The sequence below is a fragment of the Elephantulus edwardii genome, unplaced genomic scaffold (genome assembly GCF_000299155.1).
Source record: "Elephantulus edwardii isolate Elephantulus edwardi_28Jun2011 unplaced genomic scaffold, EleEdw1.0 scaffold00133, whole genome shotgun sequence".
NCBI lineage: Eukaryota > Metazoa > Chordata > Mammalia > Macroscelidea > Macroscelididae > Elephantulus > Elephantulus edwardii.
The window spans coordinates 4,634,139-4,656,334 of NW_006399883.1; the positions used below are offsets into that span (position 1 = coordinate 4,634,139).

Here is a 22,196-nt window from a genome sequence, read left to right on the forward strand (position 1 = left end):
TCCTCTTCTGTCTTTGTAATGACCATTTGCACTCTTCCTGGATGATGTATTTGACATCCTCCCACAACTCATCTGGTCTTCGCAAGCAAAATTTTGCTGAAGATTAATAAGAAGGATGGGCTAGTATATAGTATAGTACATCAACGGAGAATGACTAGAAATTCAAGCAGGACTTAGAAGAGGCTGTGGTACAAGATGTTATCTTTGCTGATTTCAGATGGATCTTGGATGAAATCAGAGAACACCAGAAGGATGTCTGTGTTTCATTGACTATGCAAAGGTATTTTTATGAATAACAACAAATAATGGCTAATATTGAGAAAAATGAGAATCCCAGAACACTTAATTTTGCTTATATGAAACCAGTACCCAAATCAAGAGGCTGTTGTGCAAACAGAGCAAGGGACCACTGCATGGCTTAACATCAAGAAAGGTGTGTTCCAGGACTATGACTTTTCTCCACTCAATCTATATGCTGAACAAATCATTCAAGAAACCAGACTTTATGAAGAAGAATGTGGCATCAGGATCAGAGGAAGATCCATCAACAGCCTGTGTTAAGCACATGATACAACCTTGCTTGCTAAGAGCAAAGAGAACTTGAAGCACTTGCTTCAATTGAAGCAATCTTCAATAGAAGATCAATTATTTACAGCCTTCAATATGGATTACAGCTCAACTTCAAGAAAACAAAAACACCAGCCAGTAGACAACATCATGATAGATGGAGAAGAGAATAAAGTGGTCAACAATTTCATTTTGTTTGGTTTCACAATCAACATCCTTGGTACACCTTGGAATCCATCCTGCTTGGATTCACTCAAGAAATCAAGGGATGTATTATTATATTGGGAAAATATGCTATCAGGGACCTCTCCAGAGTACTAAAAAGCAATGATGTCAGCTTAATGAATGAAGTGCACCTGATCCAAGTCATGGTCTTCTCAATTACTTGCTATGCATCTGAAGGCTGGACGAACAATAAAGGATGACAAAAGAATCATCTATGTCTTTGAGCTGTGATTTTGGAGAAGAGAACAGAATATCCCATGGACTGCTAAGAGAACAAACAGGTGTATCACAGAGAAAGTAAATTGAGAATATTCCTTGGAAGCAAGGATGGTGAAACTTAATCTTGTATACTTTGGAATATTGTTAGGAAGGGCCAGTCCTTGTAGAAGGACATCATGCTTAGAAAAGTGAAGGGTCAGCATAAGAGAGGTAACCCTCGATAAGATGGATGGACACAGTGACTACAGTAATGTGCTCAAGTGTATCAGGGACGGTGAGGACAGCACAGAGTACGGCAGGTCTCAGATCTACTGTTCACAGGGTCACTATGAGTCATACTCAACTCAACAGCACAGAACTACAACAACAACAACAATAACTTATCTATTTGGAATGAACATTTGAGTTGTTTCTACTTTTTGTTCATAATAATACTGCTATGAACAAGTTCATGTACAAGTTTTCACGTGGACATGTGTTTCACCTCCTTAGCATAAATACCTACAAGTAGATACCATCAAGTCCCATGGCAAATCCATGTACGCAGAATAGAACTGAGCTCCACCAGGTTGCAAAGGTCTAGGCCATTCTTCTGAGCATCTTTGGTTATGTTTAATCCATTAAGCTTTCAGCCAATAACTGAAAGCTTACCACTCACATCACCAAAGAACTTCATGCTAAGCTGTAAAGGAACTCTATTTAAATTGTCTGAGAAACTGCATTTCAAAGTAACTGTACCCTTTTATACTTTTTTTTAATAGGAATAAATATGGATCTTTTCCAGTTAGTTGGCCAGGTACTTGCCCTCCAGATGTCTTGGAGCAAACTGGGGAGCACATCAAGAGGAACATCTTTTCGTTGAAATATGTCAGTTGGTATTCCATCAATTTCTGGGGTCTTGTTTGATGCTTAGAACATCAGAGCAGCCTGAACTTCCCCCTTCATCATCATTGCCTCTTGATCATATGTTGTTTCATGAATTTCTTCCGTGTCAGTAATTTCTTTTTGGTACAGTGTATACTCCTTCCATATCCTTTTTTAAAAAATAAAGTTTTTATTAAGTACTAGTTTAATTGCAAACTTTATATACATTGGTTTTTCCCACCGGATCTCTCCCATTTCCTTTACCCAGCCCCTCCACCCATCTAACTGCAACACTATGATTATCCCTCTCATCTGTCCTCACCCCTCTACTCCTACTCTCCCCACCTTGGATTCTCATATACACTTTACTAGTTATCTTTTTATTTCTACAATAATGGTCTTATACAGTGTCTGTCTTTATGGGACTGACCTAGTTAATTTAGCATAATGCTTTCCAGTCCCTCCCAAGTTAGGAAGTGATTTACAAAATCATTGCTCCTGTGTGCTGTGTAGTATTCCATCGTGTGAATGTACCATAATTTCTCAATCCATTCAGTTGTGTTTGGACATTTTGGCTGTTTCCATGTTCTTGTGATGGTGAATGATGCTGTTATGAACATTGGTGTACAAGTCTCCGTTTGTGCCTCAGTTCCCATTTTCTCAGGATATAATCCAAGCAGTGTAATAGCTGGGTCATATGGAATTTCTATGTTCAGCTTTTTGAGGAAGCACCAAACTGCCTTCCAGAGTGGTTGTACCATTTTACAATCCCACCAACAATGTATAAGAATTCCCATCTCTCCACATCCTCTCCAACATTTATTACTTGCTGTCCTGTGAAACTTTGCCACTGCTACTGGGATAAAATTATATCTCATTGTAGTTTTGATTTTCATCTCTCTTATTGCCAGTGACTTTAAGCATTTCTTCATGTATCTGTTAGCCATCTGAATATCGTCATCTATGAAAAGTCTTTCCACGTCTTTTGCCCATTTTGTAATTAGATTATCAGTCTTTTTCTTGTGGATGCCCTATAGAATTCTATAAACTTTTTATATGAGACCCTTATTTTAAATGGTAGTGCCAAATGTTTTTTCCCAGTCAGTAGGTTTTCTTTTCACTCTGTTGGAAAATGTTTTTTATGCACACAGGGATTTCATCTTTAGAAGGTCCCATTCATCAATTGTATTCTCTTCAGATTACACATTTCTGTCTGTATTTGGCAGTCTTTATACCATAAACTCAGTCATCTAAGCTTGATCCCAGTTTGCCTCTTATGAAATTTATTGTTTTGGGCTCTACTCAGAGGTCTCTGATCCATCTTGAATTGATTTTTGCGAATGGTATGAGATGTAGATCCTGTTTCGCTTTCTACAGTCCAGTTTCACCAAGACTATTTGTTGAAGAGGTTGTCATTTCTCCATTTGTTAGGTTTTATTTCCTTGACAAAAATCAGGTGACCATAGATAGACGGGCACATTTCTTGGTTCTCTATTCCATTCCATTGGTCTATATGCCAGTCATTGTACCAATATCATGCTGGTTTTGTTATTACCTACTACCTGTGTAGTAGATTTTTGAGGTCAGAAAGTGCTGTTTCCCACTTCATTTTTGTTTTTCAGAAGTGCTTTGCTTATTCAGGGTCTCTTTCTTCTTCCCAGATTATTCCGTATTTTCCCCATAGCATCTTAAATATTGCAATATAAGGCTTGAATTTGTTCTTCAGTTCCTTCAGCTTAAGAAATGCCAAGTAAGTTCATCCCTTTTGATTTCCCAACTCCAGCTCTTTGCACATTTCACTATAATACTTTGCTTTGTTTTCCTGAGCTGCCCTTTGAAATCTTCTTGGCCTAGACAAGTGTTGACTCATCTCCTCCTGCACTGCATACAAATTGAAATGTTTTAACAAAGAAAATGTTTATTAAAACATTTCAATTGCTATTTCATCAACTGTTGTTGTTGTGTGCATCGAGTCAGAACCAACCCATAGCTGACCCTTCAGTGGGTTGTCAGAGGCAGTTAATCACAGGAGAGGAGATTGTCCATCCTTCTCCCGTGGAGCAGATGGTGCCCTCGAACTACGTGCCTTCAGGATTACAGCACAGTTTCTTACCACTTGGCCACCAGAGCTCCCGTTCATCAATTACTAGGACTTGATCTTTTGCTGATTCCTTCAATGAAGGTTGGACTTCCATCACTACCACGGGTTATTGATCACATCCTACTTCCTGAAATGGCTGAACATCAACAAATTCTTTTTAGTATAGTAACTGTATAGTCCTCCCATCTTCTTTTGATGTTTCTCTCATAATTCAATATTTTGCCATAGAATTCCTCAGAATTGCCACTTGAGGCATGATTTTTTTTTTTCAGTTCTTTCAGCTTGAGAAATGCCAAGCATGTTCCTTCCTTTTGGAATTTTAATACCAGGTCTTTGCAAATTTTGCTATATTTTGCTCCATCTTCCTGAACTACCCTTGAAATCATCTGTTCAACTCTTAATTTCATCATTTCTTTCTTTGGCTTTAGTTTCTCTACATTTAAGAAGAAGTTTCAGAGTCTCTTCTGACATCTGTTTTAGCCTTTTCTCTCTTTCCTGCCTTTTCAATAACATCGTTCTTTCTTTACATATGATGTCCTTGATACCATTTTATAACTCAAGCAGTCCTTAAACACTAGTGCTTAATGCCTCAAATATATTCCTGAAGTGATCTTTAAATTCAGGTGGGATCTCAACAACCTTAGTCTTTTACCAAAAACATTTATTTTGCTTTAAATTACTTTCAGTGATATTGTGGTTTCTTTTTATCATTTTGTTTTAACATTACCGTTGGTCAGACAGAAAAAAGAATGGATTGACATGGAAATGCTTCAGGAAGTACCATATGAAAAAGAGTCAATAGTAATGAAAGAAGAAGTTCAAGCTGCACTGAAGACATTGACAAAAAATAATATCCCAGGAATAGATGGGATTCCAACTGTCATATCTCAACTAACAGATGCAGCCTTTGGCATGCTCACCAGTTTATGCCAGGAAATCTGAAGGGCAGCTGCTTGGCTGTCTGACTGAAAGAGATCCATATTTTTTCCCATTCCCAAGAATGGTGATACAATAGAATGTGGAAATTATCAAACAGTAACATTAACATCACAGGTATGAAAAATATTACTGTTGATCATCCAAAACTGGCTAGAACAAACAGTGCATTGATAAAGACATCCAGAAGTTCAAGCTGGGTTTAGAAAAGGGCAGGGATATCATTGTGGATGTCAGATAGATCCTGGCTGAAAGCAGAGAAAACCACAGGATTGTTTGTATTTTATTGACTATACAAAGGCATTTGATATGTGGAGCATAATGAATGATGGCTAACATTTAGAAGAATAAGAATCCTAGAATACTTAATTATGCTCATACAAAACCTATTCTATTTAGACCAAGAAGTTGTTGTCTGAACAGAGCATGATTTAAAATCGAGAAAAGTGTGCCTTGTTATTCTCCATACCTACTCAACTTGTATGCTAAGGAAATCACAAAGTTGGTCTCTATGAAGAATGCAGCATCAGGATCAGAGGAAGACTCATCAACATCCTGCATTGTGCAGATGACACAAATTTGCTTACTGAAAGTAAGGAGGGCTTAAAGTGCTACAGCCTCCAATATAGATCACATCTCACTATCAAGAAAACCAAACTCAAGATCAAAACCCTTACCACTAGACCAATACGCAACATTAGGCTAGATGGAGAAAGAGTGAAATTGTCACTGATTTCATCTTACTTAGATCCATAATCAATAGCCTTGATATCAGAAGCCAGGAGATCAAGGGATGTATTGCACTGGAAAAGTAAGCAATGGGAAAGAAGCAATGATGCCAGTTTAAAGGTGCATCTGATTCAGACATAGTCTTTTCAATACTTCATATGTGTCTGAGAGCTGGACAGTGAATAAAGATGGCAGAAGAACAACTGAAGTCTTAGAGTAGTGGTAATGGAAAAGAGTACTGAATATATCTCATGGATGGCCAAAAGAACAAAGAGATGTGTCTTGGAGAAAGTGCAGCCAGAGTGCTCCTTGGAGGCAAGGATGGAAAAAGGTTTGTGTCACATACTTAGGGGATGTTGCTAGGAGAAGCTATTCCTTGGGAAAAGATATCATGCTTGGAAAGGTAGAAGGTTAGTGAACAAAAGGAAGATGGTCAACCAGGTGGGATAACACAGTGGCTGAAGCAGTGGGCTTGAGTGTGTCAGAGTTGATAAGGACGGCACAGGACAGGACAGGGTTCAGCTCTACTGTGTTCATACGGTCACTGTGAGTTGAACCTGACTCAGCAGCACCTAGAAAAAACACTGGTCAGATATCCTAGTTTTTTCCCTGCTTAACTGAATTTTTTTATTTGTTTAGATTATCCTTTTTCCGCCTTCAGTTAATTTGACATTTTCTAGTCTTTTCAACACTATCTTTATAGTTACTCTCAAAATTCCAATATGAATCAGCAAAAAGTTGTAGATTCTATGGAAAGAGTATACAGAGTCATTATACCAAAAGAAATTGGGGGACACAGGAGAATTTCATGAAACAACATATGAGCAAGAGCCCGTGGTGATGACTGAAGAAGTTCAAACTGCTCTGAAAGAACTGGCAAAAAACAAGACCCCAGGAATTGATGGCATACCAACTGACATATTTCAACAGACACTGTCCTGAATGTGCTCACCAAGTTGTACCAAGAAATCTGGAGGACAGCCACCTGGCCAACTGACTGGATGAGATCTATTATTTGTTTTCATTCCAAAGAAAGGTGATCTGATAGAGTACAGAAATTATCGAACAGTATCACTGATATCACATGCAAGCAAGATTATGCTGAAGATTATCCAAAAATTACTGAAACAGCACATCAATAGAGAACTGCATGAAGTGCAGGCTGAGTTTAGAAGAGGCCATGGTACTAGGGATATTATAGCTAATGTCAGATGGATCTTGGCTGAAAGCAGAGAGTACCAGAGGAATGTCTATCTGTGTTTCATTGACTATGCAAAGGCATTTGACTGTGTGGATCACAACAAACTGTGGCTGACTCTGAGAAGAATGGGAATCCCAGAACACCTGATTGTGCTTATGTTAAACCTATACTTGGACGAGGAAGCAGTCATCAGAACAGAGCAAGAAAACACTGCATGGTTCAAAATTGGGAAGAGTGTGTGCCAAGGATGTATCCTATCTCCATACCTTTTCAATCTATATGTGGAACAAATTATCTGAAAGACTTGGCTCTATGAGGAGAAATGTGGCATCAGGAATGGAAGAAGACTCATCAACAATCTGCATTATGCAGATGACACAACCATGCTTGCTGAAACTGAGGAGGACCTGAAGAGCATGGTGCAGAGGGTCAAGGACTGCAGCCTTCAGTACGGATTGAAGCTCAACATCAAGAAAATAAAGATTCTCACCATGGGGTCAATTGGAAGCATCATAATAGATGGAGATTGATATTTTAACAGCTTCACCTTGCTTGACTCTACAATCAACACTCTTGGTACCAGCACCAAATAACACCAGATAATGGCGAATATAATGAAGTAACTAAATAGGATGATGTAATAGTGACTATATCCAGTCACTATCTCCAGCTCTCACACACTTTTGAAGGAGTTGTTATGTGCCATCAAGTTGCCTGTGACTCATTGCGACCCTATGTACAACAGCCCTAAACCCTGCTCTATCCTGTGCTATTCTTATTGTCTGTAACACACCTATTTCCATTACCCCAGTCATTGAATCAATCCACCTCATAAAGGGTCTTCCTCTTTTATGCTGTTCCTCCACCCTCCCAAGCATGATGTCCCTCTCCAAAGACTGATCCCACCTTGCAACATGTCCAAAGCATGTCAGATAAAGCCTCAGAATCCTTGTCTCCAAGGAGCAGCCTGATCTCACCCTCTCTAGAACGAACTTGTTTGTGTCCCTACATGTTTTCCCTCCAACTGCTCTAATGACATTTCGTCTTTGGCATTTTTTAGTTCTAAGTTAATATGTCCTGAAGTAGATTAATTTCTTATCCTGGTTGGGAACACACTGTCCTTATTAAATTTTCTTTTAGCTTTAAATTAAATCGTCAGCCATTCTAAGATACTACTTAATCCCATTCCTGTTCATTCTTCTACTTCTGGAACTTTGATTAAATTTCTGTACCTTTCCAGTACATATAATTTAGGTGTGTAGACCTCTCTCAGTCTTGTTTGTAATTCCATGCTACACTCTGGATAATTTCTTCTGATATATCCTTCATTTTGCTAATTATCTGCAGTGTTTTCCAATCTGTTTTCAAGTAAGTTTATTACTTTAAGAAAAATCTAGTTCTATTTTGTTTCACAGGTTTGCTAGGTAAATTTGAGGGATTTTGCTGTTGTTATTGTTATTACTTAAGATATATCCTTCCATCAACAAATGAATGGATAGAGGAAACTGTGTTATATTCACACAATGGAATACTATGCAGCACTGAAAAACAAGGAGCTAATAAAATATTCTATAAAATGGGTGAACTTGGAGGTCATTATGCTTTGTGAAATATCTCAGTCATAAAAGGACAAACACTGCATAATGCCACTGTTATAAACAGGACTAACATGGGGGTTGAGGGGAAACTAAGAAAAGAGAGGATAAATAATGAACACTGTATTGAAATAGATGAGAGAAAGAAAGAACTGTTATGGTTATGATTAGGTATTATCTGAATGACAACAGTCCAAAATAAGAAATGCATAGAAAAGTGGACTATGGGCAGGGGGAAGGGAGGAAATTGTGCAACAATGAAATAATCTTTTTAAAGAGAAAAGTGAACTGGGATGGGGGGGTAGGTAGGAAAATGTGCTGTAATGAGTGAATGAAAATCCAAGTTTTCTGTAAACTTTCATTAAAATATCAATTAAAAACAGTAATAATAAAATCTTTAAAATATGTAACCAATAATAAAAGATGCATCCCAAGCTTATCTTACTTCTTTAAATACAGAATTGTTTTCTTCAATGAGTGATGCTCTGTTGCTATTATGTGTGCAGATCCTCAGTCTCATTTCTGTCCATACCTAGTTACTGCCGACTGTATACAGGTCATTGAATATGAGAAATCATTTGCAGGAATAACTTGAAGCAGAAGATAAAGATACTATAATAGGTTCAAGAATATCCCTCCCCAAAGTCCTAAATCTCAGAATGTGATTTGGGAAAAGGGTTATTGCAGAAGTAATTAAATAAATTCAAGATCTTGACATGTGATCATACTGAAATAGACTGGGCCCTAAATCAAACGAGAAATGTCCTCATATGAGATAGAAAAGGAGAAGACTAAGAGATACAAGATAGACACATAAAGATGGAGGCAGAGATAGAAATCAGGTAACCACAAACCACAAAATACTACATATAAGCCATTAGGAGCAGGAAAGGAGCTAAGAGGAATTCTAAGGCCTCAAAGAGATCATGGCCCTAACAACATCTGATTTCAAACTCCAGAATGGTAAAAGAATAAATTTCTGTTGACGTGGGCCACAAAACTCATGGTATTTGTTGTGGCAGCCCCAGGAAACTAATATAGATTTCAAAAAGGATGTGTACTCCAGCCTGGCTCCAACAGGTACTTCCAGTCCCAACCACCAAGACCAAGTGCAAGGCTGGAGGCCGGGACCACACAGGGGGATTGAGGTCAGGCTACTCCAAGCGCAGGCCTGGCTTTCCCTGCCTCCTGGAGGGCTCTGCAGCTGCGGCCTTCTGGGAACTCCAGCTGCTGTGGGTTCTCTTCTGAGAGCTTTTCCAGCAGGTACAGGCCCCATGTTTTGCTCTGCCTCTCATGCTGTGAGACCTCCAAAATAAAAAATGGCTATTTTCTTATTTCCTATTCTCTTAGGGCAAAAGCTTTCTCCATATCCATTTTGTCCTCTTAGTTTCTATTATCTTTTCATTTTTCGGCTCTTCAGCGCTTTTAAAATTAGCTATTTTTAAATAAATTCCATTTTGGCTGTTTTCAGCAAGAAGGCTGGTCTACGTGAGTTGCTGTACACTGTTCACATATATTTTCATGAAATTCCCCCAACAACCCTGTGAGGTATGTATTTTAGTTCTAATATATAAGTAGCAAACAGGATCAGAAGGCTTAAATAACTTGGTCAAAGTTGCATAGCTCTTAAGGACTACAGGCGAGACTGGAACTAAGTCCTCAAATGTAAAAAAAAAACCAAAAAGCAAACCTCTTGACAGGTCTCTGTTCCCCATATGGTCTGAGCAAGGTTCTAAACATTCTGACCTCTACCATGTTGTCCACTTTTATCATGATCCTCAGCTAAGGAGGCAAGGCAACCGGCCAGGCACCCATCTCTTCATTACCGAGTGGTGGATGCACATAACAGACATGTAGAAAGACATCTTGCTGTTAGGCGCTGCTGAGACCACTACGACTCACAGCAACCCTATGAACATCTGAACCCCGTCCTGTGCCATTCTCATCTACTCTAACACACATGAGCCCATTGCTGCACTGTGTCAAACTATCTCATTGATAATTTTCCTTTCACCGACCCTCCAAGACAGACATCCTTTCCAAGAAATTGCCTCTTCTAATAACATTCCCAAAGTATGTGAGACAAAGCTTTGCCTTTGCCTCCAAGAAGCATTCTAGCTGCACACTGTATAACTTGGTTGTGGAGGGAGGGGAGTCTGGAGAGCATTATGCTAAGTGAACTAACTCAGACTCCTAAGGACAAATACTGCATAAGACCATTATTGTAGAACTAGAAAGATAACTAGTAAAATGTGTATAAGGATCTAAGGGGGGAGGGTAGGAGCAGAGGAGTCAGGTTGAGCAGGGCGATAACCATAAAGTCACACAATTTGATGGACAGAGGGAGGGATGAGTAAAGGAAATGGGAAATATTCAGTGTGAAAAACTATACGAACTTGTAAGCAAATGAGTATAAATGTTATATTTAAAACAAGAAGTTAAAAAAAAAGAAGAAGAAGAAACTAGAGCTGCACCCAGGGCCACGCTGAGCAGAATGGACCCATAGCATTTCCATTACTGTGTGACACTGCACTGGAGAGCACTGGCCTTGAGGACGGTAGGAAGGGAGGCACGAGAGAGGCACCCTCCCCTGGCATACTCTTAATTAGGGGCTGTTTCAGAGCAGCACCTCCCTCAGGGATGTCGGGATGCAGATCAGCGGTGACCAGGAGCAAGCCTCCCTGGGTGAAGCCTGTCCTGAGAGGCAGAGGCCTTGCAGGGCTGGTCCCACAGAGGAGGGCCTAGAATGAGTTTGCTCAGACTGGCCCAGGAGGCTGTGTGCTTCCACAGTCTTGCTGCCTGACCACATCTTTGGCAACTCCGTAGGACAGATGAAGAATCTGAGGCTCCAGGCCAGTTGTGGGATCTGTAGCACCCCAGGTGCCCACTAGAGGCTGGCATGTGATGCAGGGCAGGTGGGCACAGGTGTCCTGTCCATGTCACCCCCTTCTCAGGCACACATGTTGTCTGTCCCACCTGCACATCCACCTACAAAAGCACCCGCCGTGGAATCTTCCCTTGGTCCATGCCCCTCCTCGATGAGGTTCCTGTTTGGGAATTTCTTCTTGCCTTTCCTGAAATGCTCAAGTTCCACCCCCTGCCTGCCAGCCTTAGGAGACCCACCCTCAGCTGCCGGGACAGAGCACAGCTGGAGCCCAGCATCTCACCACTTAGCTACCTTTACTCCTCATGAAGAGCAGGCTCTGTGCAAAGACCAGAGCTGTGGGGCCTCGCCTGGAAGGGTGCCTCCAGCGCTGGATGGGCTGTGTATGCCCAACCTCGTCCCAAAGTCCTCACGTCTGGCATGTGGCCGGCACTGACACTTGGGGTCCCCAGGCCTTGCTTAGGGGCGAGCAGCCACAGAAGGACATGTATGGTTGGAGTCTCTGCCCTCAGAGACGAGGGTAGAGGCAAGAAGAGCCCAGGCCCTGTAGCTGGGTTCTCCACCATTTCTCAAAGAGAAGGGGACGGCTCTGTCTCCTGATGCTCTGAGCATCTGAGATCATTTCAAGTCTTCTGATCTGGTCAACCTTGACCAGCATGTGCACACACATTGCCTCTCGTCACAGGCAGGGGCTCTCACAGTGTCTCAGCTTTCTACTGTAAGCAGCCCTTGTGAAGGCCATGCTGACCCCAGCATCTGCCCCTCCTGCCTGCTAACCTCGGCCACCCAAACGGCCACCTCTGCCACCAGCCACTCCCCAGTGTCTGGAGCCAAGAGCCTGGGGTGGGACCGAGGGAGAAGGCTGGCTTTTCAGAAGCCGTAGCTCCTTGCCAAAGAAACCTCAGCCCCACCAGACGGCATTTAATTTCTGTATGTAACAAAATCAAAATAAATTCCAACCCTGAGAAACTGGTTTGGGGATTTTAACCCTGTGTCCTCCAATTCATCCCATTTCACCGTCTTCTTCTTTCAATAGAGGTAGAAAGTAAGTTGGCTGAGGCTGAGAACAAGGTCTCCCAAAGTGACAGCGGAGAATAAGAACATTGGCAGCTGGGGCTCCTTACAGTCTTACAGTCTGACAATGGGCAGAGCACACCATGGTGGGAATGCCTAAGCTGAGCATGGTGGGCAACCCCACTCAGACAAGGAAGGCCAGGAGGGCTTCTGGGGTCAGGCCACCTGTGTGAGGGCAGCTAGGGACTGGTGGCACATGACCCTCCAGAAGTAATCAGACCTCACAGCTTCCATCCCTTCTTCTGGAAGCGGGTGCTTCAGTGCTGTCCAGGACCCACCATTGTCAAGCTATATCCAGAATAGAGCCCGGGCACTATCCTCCACAGCAGCAGTGAACAGAGACAGCACGCAGAAAGTTTCCAGCCCAGGCTGAGCTGGCATCTATCATTTGCCATCTATCATTTGCAAGTCCCAGGTCACAGAAGGCTGGACCCCAAGGAGGTTGGCCAAGCAGGACAGTCACTGGACAGAGACACATACCAGTGTTAGCAAAGACCTCCACCATCATAAAATCAAGTCACGTGAAGTCTCCTCCAAGTGACCAGCACCCATCCTGCACTGTGTCCACATACGTTCAGATGCACCGCCCTACTGTGAGTCTGGGAGACCTGAGGGCTTCAAGTCAACCACTGCATCTTCTAGAGCAGGCCTAGAGCCTACCATCCCAGGGCAGACACTGAAGCTTCTCTGGAGTCTGACCTGATGCTGGCTCCCAGAGGCCTGCCCCACAGAGGCTATCCCAGCTTCCACCTCACTGTCATCCCACTGAAGCAGGGTGCCCAGTCAAGGTCTGCTCTGCAGCTGGGGGAACCCTAATTTCCATGACACCCTCAGTCACTCATGGGGAAGTGGTGTGCTGGGTGGAAGAAGGGTCTCCAGTGGACAGTGATCCTGGCAGAAGATGCATGCACCCTGCCGTGTCTGGGTCAGTGCATCTTAGCTTTCTGGGCCCCGTGGCATCGTCCCCCAGATGCAGATCCCTTGTCCTTACTCATGCAGATTGGACAGGGTGAGTGAGGAGTGCCTCCACCTGGCCCGCTCGCCACCCCAGGGTGACCCTGGCCACCGCGTGTCAGGAGGACGCTGGCTCGAGGCCACGCCGCGCCTCTCTGACGCAGCACTCTGGTTGTGTGATCCTCTGGCTGCCTCTCCTCCTCGGGCCAGATCTCCAACCCACTTCCCCTGGCTCCTCTACCTCAGGTATCGCTAAGAAAAACAAACGCAGCCTGAGGTTTGACTTTTTCCATTCCCTCGTCCGGGATGCCGGTCCCGCGGTCGCGGAGCTGCCAGCTGAACAGCGGCATTTCCTTCAGCAGACAGGCCAGCGCCCAACCAGGACCGTGGCTGGGGGGCTGGAAGGGCTGCCGAGCCCTGGGGCCTGAGGGTCACAGGCAGGGACAGTGAGGACAGGGCGCCGCCCAGTGCAGAGAAAGTCGAAGCTCAACCACCTGCCTGCCAGCCCCCGAAGAACAGATGTTCCTTAATGATTAGCCCCACAGGAAGCACGGGTTAATCGCTGCTGAACCCAGCCTCTGGCCACGCTCTGGACGCTTGCAGAGCCCATCAGCCTCACAGACCAGGCCCCACTCAGCTCTCTAACATGTCCAGCCAGAGGGCCTCTGCTCATCCATCCCTAAGCTCTTAGCCAACCTCTGCTCCCCACCCCACCGTCCCGGGCCCTTACCCCACCCAGTAGTCATCTGAAACCAAACCCTGTGAAGGGCAGGAGGCAGTGCCCAATTGCAGCCCTGTCCTCCTCACATTGAACACCTCAACCTGCACCAAAATACCACACCATCAATGTCCAAGGCAGGCTCCATATTCACCCCATATTCATACACATAGCACAGGAGTTCCCCAATAGTGAACCACTCATGACAGGTCAGGCTTCACAAACCCACCATAAGCTACTAGAGAGCTCCAAAGCTCCCACTCCACCCAGAGGCAGCTTTGACGTCTTCTGTCTCTACTTCCTCCGGAGGCCCACTTGGCCCCTCATTCCATCTCGGGCTGATAGCTTTGCACTATACACTATCCCAGTGGTCTGTTATCCAGGCCACAAAAGTGCGGAAGGCAGGCCCCACTGTGCCATCTCCAGCCACCTCCCACGCCAAGAGAAGTGCTGAGGCACAGCAGCCCCAGCAGGCAGGGGTGGCCTAACCTGTGGATGAGAGTTGGCCCCGCCCCAGGCTCCTCCTTCATACCCACAAAGAGGCTCAGAATCACACATAGGCTTCAACTCAAGGAAGAAGCACAGTGTGGGGTGACTTCGGGCTCCTCTTCCCAGAACTAAACTGCAATTGTGCCATTTTGGTGGTTGGTTGTGCCATCAAGTCAACTATGACTCAGGACCCTGTGAACAACAGATCCAAACCTTGGCCTATCCTGTGCCGTCTTCACCATCTCCAACATGCCCCGGTTCATTCTTACTATCGCTGTATCAAATCATCTTGTTAAGGCTCTTCCTTTCTTTCAATGACCCTCCACTTTGCCCAGAATAATGTCTTTCTTCTAAGGACTGGTCCCTCTCTGGACAACATGCCCAAAGTGACTGTGCTAGAAGTTATCAAGTCAGGCTTCGTGAAGAGACGACAGCAGAAATAGAACCCAGAGACTGATGAGTCCTGGGGACTGGTGAGCCCCTGTCCAGCAAGGTACCTTCTAGCCCAAGCAGCTCCCTCCTATGCTTCCAGGACCAGCCCGGACACAGTCAGATGGCAGGTGCAACTCCCAGGAATCCGGCCCCTAACTGTGCCTCCCTCCAGCCCTGGGGAGAATACCAAGTCTACCTTCCCAAGCAGCTGCATCTGTTTGTGTGCCTTCCCTACCACACTCAGCCAGGGTGGGCACTTGTGGGGCACCCCCACCGCCTGTGACAATGCACAAAGGGAGCCGGGTGCCCCTCAGGCCGAGGATTAAGATGGAGTAGGGAGCGAGGCCTGCTCAACAGGTGTCGTCTTTCTGCAGCCAGGAAAGAGGACCCACACCCGCCTCTCCCTCCCTGCATGCCCGCCCGCCTGCCCGCAGCCTTTATCAGCCCATCTCTCCTCCCCTGGGGCTCCAGCAGCCACCAAGCCCGACCTTCCCCAGAAGGAATCTGTGTGTGTGCATTCTTTTCTAGAAGAAAAAAATTATCCACACACTTCTCCTATTGTGTTCATTCGTTGTAAGGCTAAACCCCCTGGAGCCGGGGCCAGGGGACAGCTGAGTGCCCTCGCCCTTGGAAGGCCACCCTGGAAGCCACTGGGAGGAACACCCGTGCCCCTGCTGATGCCCACTGCCCACAGGAGCTCTGCTGGCCCAGGGCAGGGACCCAAGCCACACTGGTGGCAAGAAAGAGCCTGTGGAGTGGGCCGGGAGGCGAGATTAGGCCCAGCTGTCTCCCTGTGCAGACGGCCGCCAGCACAGGAAGCCTGGGCGGCTGTGGGCAAGACATCTGTTCACACAGCTGAGGGAGCCAGGTTGTCTTCGTTCCAGCCCTCAGCTCACAGAATCATTGCTCCCATGTGAGCTGAGCATAACCCACCTCGGGGCCCAGGGCTGTAGAGGAAACCTCCAAGGTCCCATCCCAGGTGTGGGTAAGGAGTTGCCCATATCCTGCTCCACCTTGGTCTCTGTGTTGGTGGGCAAAGCAGAGTGCCCCACTAGTCCTGTGGGGGACCCCCACATATGCCTCACAGACAGCTGTGGAGGTGAGGGTCAAGCTGGGACCTCTCCAAGGCAAGCTGGAGCAGGGTGGGAAGGGGGAGCAGGGCTCTCCCTGACATGACAGTCCCTTCAGGTGATGAGGCCTGGGCCCAAAACCACCTTACAGCCTGCCTACTTGCAGCTCATTGGTCACAGTTCCCAGACCCCTTTTCTGAGCAGTGCATCCTCCCTGTTGGCTAAAGAGTCCTGTGTGCTGTCAAAGACTCTCCCCTTCCTCCCCACGCAGGACACCTGGAGTAGAGTGCCAGAGCTGGGCTGGACTCTGCCCTGCTACCTGATTGGCACGTTCAGGGATTTCAAAACAAGACTTTCTCACTCCTCAGTCTACTGGGGTCTCCCTCCAGCTTATTTGGGCCACCAATGGACAAGTTCATCTTCTAGGCACTGCTCTTCCTCTCATGACTCCTCAAAACACTCTCAGCACTTCATGGGTCACTTCTGGGATGGGTGTCCATCGGCAAGGCCTTCTCAGAACTGGACTTGTTAACCCAAACCAGAAGCTGAACTAATCTCCTATAAGCCGACCTGTCTTCCCAAACCCCTGTGTCCACCAGGGCCAGGCCCCCAGCCAAGAGCTGGACTTGAGGTCAGGCATCAGCCACCACCCTCCAGCAGCCCCTCACCTGACCCTGCTCTGTTCCCCACCTCTTCTCAAACGCTCACCACTCCTTGCTCCGGGTCACCCTAGACTGACATCTTCTACCTCTGCAGCTCTCAACATCCACAGTGAGGCCGGCACCCTGCTTACCCTTTTCTAAGCCCACAACTTCATACGTTCTCCCTGCCTACCCTCCGGTCCTGCCATGAAGTCTCATGAGTCTCCAGCACCCAGAAGGTTCCTCCTGTCACCTGCAAAATTTCTCCCCTTCTCCACTTCACGCCAGGAGGCAGATGAGCACCCACTTGGCGCAGCTGGGGTGCAGGACTGGTGATCACATTCCCTGGGTCCCTAGCTTATGCACAAGGATGCAGGAAGCATTCCTTGACCTCACAGCTTTCCTCCTGACCCCAGGGGCCTCATGTACACCTCCTCAAGGAACAAAGCCCCTTCTACATATGGCAGTTATTCTAGGGGGCATCCTTTCCTGTGCCAGGCACCAGTACACAGTGACAACCACTTTCACACTGGCTCCCCTCACCTGACACGGAGCTGGTCAGCACAGAGAGGCAGCTTTGGAAAAGATTCAAGCGGCTCAGGAGCCAACAGGGCTAGGACACTCCTGTGCACAGCAGTGAGAGAGAGCACCAGTGTGCTGGTCAGGAAGCGTCTTCTAGATCTGGAAATACATCCTGTCTGTATGAAGAGCTTATGCAATTCAACAACAAAAAAAGACAAATAACCCATCTGAAAAATGGGCAAAAGATTTGAACATACACTTCCCCAGAAAAGATACACAAATGGGCAACAAGTATATGAAAAGATGTTCAATGTCATGTGCTATCAGGGAAACGCAGATTAAACATCACAGTGAGATGGTAGAGTGGACGGGGGAGGGGGCTTTATATAACAATGAAAGAATTTTTTCTTACATTTCAAAGAGAAACGCTAACTGGGGGGAGGGGTAGGCAGGGAGAAAAGTGCAACAATGAGTGGAAATCCAAAGTCTCTGTAAACTTTCATTAAAATTAGTAATAAAAAAAAATAAACCCACAATGAGATACTACTTTACCTCCACTATGAGAGACATCTGGTGGCCTAGTGATAGAGCTCTGCTGCTAACCCAAAGTCAAGGGGTTCAAAACCACCAACTGCTCCACAGGAGAAGAATGAGCACTGCTCTCTCCTGCACTAAGCCTCTGAAAACCTACTGGTGGGTCAGCTATGAATCAGTTTCAGTTTGATGGCTTGAGTTTAGTTGGGATGGCTACAATCAGAAAGATGGAGAAGTGAGCATTGCAGAAAAATTAAAAGCTTCAGACACTGCTGAGAGAACTCCAAATGGTATATACCTCTGAGGAAAAGTCTGGCAGTTCCTCAAAAAGTAAAACAAAGTTACCATATGGCTTGGCAGTTCCACAATTCCCAGAAGAAATGAAAATGTGTTCACATGAAAACTTGTACATAGACACTTACAGCAGCATTATTCACAATAGCCAAAGCATAAAAACAGTCTGAATTGTCTATGATCTGACCATAAATGAATCAGTAAAATGTGATGTATCCATATGATGACCATTATTCAGTCATAAAAAAGGAATGAAGTTCTGATACATGCCATAGTACAATGTCCCTTGAAAGCATGCTGAATGAAGACAGTTCACACATGGTCACATAGCATATGAATCTGTACAAAATGTCTAAAATAGGTTAAATCATCAGTAGCAGATAAGTGACTTTCAGGGCTAGGAAAGGTGGGAATGGGAATGAGGACAATGGGAACAGTTTCCTTCTGAGTTGATGAAAATGTTCTGGAATTAGATTGTGGTTGGCTGCACAGCCATGTAGGGATACTAAAAACCACTGAACTGTACTTTTAAAGGATGAGCTTTATGGCATGGGAACTGCATCACAGTAACAAAAAAGAGACTAGCATCTAAGGATGACCTGGTGCCTAACTACATGATGCAGAGCAGGCAGCCCACCAGCATTTGTCTGTCATTGATGTCAGCCCAGAGCCCTTCCTGCGGCGTATAGGCTAGCAGCCTGCAGCTCTTCAGTCAAGGCAGGGGACCCTCATGATAGGTCTTGCCTCATCTTGTAAGAAGGAAGCTAGGTGGCAGAAGACAGGATCAGAGGAGTGGCCTGTAGTCCATGAGCAGTCTGCAGCAAAGTTTGGCCTCAAGCAGCTTGCAGAGGTATCTTAACCAAAGCTAACAGGAAAGCCTCTAAGTTTAGGATACTTTCCTCCCCTTTTAGAGAAGTCAGCTTAAAGTCCTCAGGCCATTGCTTTGCACAGATAGGCCCATGCAGCTGCCTAGCCAGCTTCCTCCTGCCGGCTTCCCTGAGTACCTCACTGGAGCTGGCAGCCTCTGTGGGCTCTCTAAGAAAAGGGCTGCCAGGTTCTAGGGAGCTCTGCACCGACCTCACTTGGCCCTGCTCTGGTCATCCACCCCCACCGTAGATTGGAGGTCCAGGGAGAGGCCAGCTGCCCCAAAACGAATCACAACCAGTCCCTCCAGATCCACCCCCAGCTCTCACTCCACATCTGCAGGGAATGTGCAGGCATCATGCCCAAGGGTCTGGACTTTGCTGGCCCAGGCAAGGAACAATTCCCCACATTTGCTCTACATTTCATGTACACAGCCTTCCAGGCCCATCACCTCTCATCAACCTTAAACATCAGCCCAGGGGCCATGTGGGTATAAATGCCTGCTTATGGAAGACAAGCCAAGTTGTCAACCCACCCACGTGCATAATCCACAGCCTCCAGAAGGGGACATAACAAAGCCAAGTCCATATCCTAAACTTGACACGTGACCTTGGGTCCGCTCATCTGCTCAAGCTCAGGCCCACCCCTCTGCCACAGAAGGGCACCAGGCCAAACCAACTCAGGCCCCTGCACAGATACTGCAGCCCTCACAGAACCAGATGGAAACACCACCTGCTAATCAAGCCAAGATGCACTCAAGCCAAGGAGGCATTGGAGCCCACCACAGGGAGGAAGGGATGGGGCGTCCTATTGCCCCACATAGGCTGGCCCAAAGGGGTCTGGTCTGGTATCTGGAGCTGCAGAAGAGGGCAAGAGGAGCAGGGCAGCCTCGGGTAGGGTTGCAGGCTGGGGGAGGGGGCAGGGAGGGCGCACTTGGCCACGTGATGCCTCCCCCAGGCCAGGCTCGCTGGGTTTCTGGGCTGTAACTGGAGCTGGGAGCCTCCGTGCCAGGCAGAGCTTTCTGATGGGGGAAGGGAAAGAAGCGGCCTGGATGGAACCCCTTCTTCCTACTCCCTCTATAAGGCTCCAGGAGAGAGCTTGCAGTGTCTCAAAGTCCTAGCAGACTACAGAGAGGGCCCCAGCTCCCCTCACCCTCCAAGCTCCTCACAGACCCTGAAGTTCTTAGCCTCTTCCTCCCTTTACTATCTGGCCCTTTTCAGGACCTGAAGATAGAAAGTTATCGTCACAGCTTGTCTTGCCCCCTTCTCTTCTCCAGCCCATCCCACCAACTTCCCCTGGATTTGTAAGATTGGGCAAAAAGTTCAGAGGTCTTCTCTAGCCTTCTCCTTTGCTCCTGCCTCCTGGTTTGGGGAGATCCCAATCCAGGTTTGACAGTCCCCCAGAGAAGCATGCCTACTTCCCTATTCCCTTGCCCAGTATAGCTACAAAGAGGATCATGCTCACTAGGTAGGACTCAGAGGAGCCTCTCTTGACAGAATCTGGGGGAAGCGGCAGAAAGCAGGGATCAGAAGGCTGGCTGGAAGAACCATTACCAGATCTTAAATTCTTCCTTAGTGGTAACACTAGGTTTGTTTCCTGCAAGGGAACTAAACACATACACATGTCTAAAAAAGCAGAACATGATGACCCTGGAGCGGGGGCACGGGGAAAGCTAGGAGAAACTGGAGCAATGTCTGCACGACTGGCAGTGCTGGGCTGGACCTAGACCTTCAGAAGGCCCACAAGCCCAGACCTGCAAGGGGAGCAGCACCAGCAGCAGGGAGACTGCAGAGAAGGCTGCAGAGCAAAGCCCTGGGGCACTGACAAGGCAGGGTGTGTACAAAGCTGGAGCAGTCTCGTGTGCTGGAGCCTGGCAGAGCGGGAAGACACAGCTGGCCAACAAGGCCACTCCTGGCTCACCACCAGAGTGCTCATCCTCTAACTCTCCCTCCTTCTCCAATGGGTATAGCTGAGGGCCTCCACCGTCTGGGAGTTGGGGCTAAAACGTCCTCCTAAGATGACCCTCTCCCCTTTCACAGTAGGAACCCTAAAAGTCTTGTACACAGTGGGCCCAGGTCCAGGAACCAACAGAGAAGGTTACAGGGTTGGAGCTCCCGGGAAAGGAGACACCGAGCTGACCCTGGAAGACAACCCCGGAGAAAGGAACAGAAGGAGAAGAAAGGGGGAGAAAGAAAAACACAAAAGGAAAGTTTCCCATGAAAATATTTTATTTTCTTTGAGAACAGGATACACCTGCAGGGCTCCTCGGCCCAGTCAGCCTCTCCCCGCCCAGGCCGGCGCCAGATTCCTGGGCCAACGAGGCCCTCTGCCGGCCAGGCGGCTGAGCGCGGGTGCCCCAGGCCAGAGCTGAGGAACAGGTGACAGGAGGGCGGCGGCCAGAGAGTGCCCGCCGGACACGGGACGCCCAGAGCCAGGGCTCGGACTGACGGGGAAAGGGCGGCCTCAGCTCCCAAGGGCGGCTCCTAGGGGCCGCGCCCTGAGGTCGGAGGCTGAGAAGGGTGGGAAGAGACGGCGTCTTGCCTCGGTGCCACCCCAGACCTCAATGTGCAAGGATCCCTAAAAGTCATTAGGCGCAGACATCCCGGATTTGGGAGAGCGGGAGGGTGGAAGGAAGGAAGGGAAGGAGGAGAGAGACGCGCCAAAACCACAGTCGACCGCAAACTGCTGTGGCAGAAGAAATAGGAACGCGGGAAGCGGCCCCGCGAGACAGAGGCGAGGTGGCGGCGTAGCCACGGCCTCAACCGGGCGCGGGGCCCTGAGGACTACGCTGCTGGACGCGGATCGGGACGGATCCGACAGACGCGCTCCCCAAGGCCGGGGGGCGGCGTTAGAGCAAAGCACTAGAAAAATAAATTCCTCCAGCTTGGAGTTATTTTTTTTTTCCTTTGGGGCTCAGTGCAAAGAACATCTGGATTTTGTACGTATTTTTTTGTTGTTGTTAAATTAACTTCTCGAGGAGAGAAAGGAGGGGGAAGCTGCAAGAGTGGTGGGCAGGGACCGAGGAGGCTCGAGTCTCTGGCAAGGTTAGGCGGCCTACCAGAGCTGGGACCCAGCGCAGCTCCTAAGCGCCGGGCGACCCCACGGCCACCGAGGACCACAGCCCAGGGCGAGCCCCTCGGGCACTCCGACACCTTGAGCCCCGGGGTGCTGCGGGATCATCGACTCGCGCAACAGACGCGAGCGCCGCAAACAGCTCCAAGCAACCCTGGCAGCCCAAGCCGAGCCCCGGCACGGGGCACCTGGCCGGCCGCTGCCCCCAGGC

General features: G+C 47.1%; 1 protein-coding gene across 1 annotated transcript in view; it reads right to left on the reverse strand.

The window, feature by feature from the left end:
• Positions 1 to 22,196, reverse strand: part of LOC102848843 — a 98,097-nt gene that overhangs the window by 15,104 nt on the left and 60,797 nt on the right. The window contains exons 6-9 of the mRNA XM_006894034.1: positions 21,972 to 22,081; positions 21,165 to 21,356; positions 20,331 to 20,412; positions 13,617 to 13,766 (exon numbers count right to left, since the gene is read on the reverse strand). Coding sequence (XP_006894096.1) covers positions 13,617 to 13,766; positions 20,331 to 20,412; positions 21,165 to 21,356; positions 21,972 to 22,081 — 534 coding nt within the window. The remainder of the gene's footprint in view (positions 1 to 13,616; positions 13,767 to 20,330; positions 20,413 to 21,164; positions 21,357 to 21,971; positions 22,082 to 22,196) is intronic.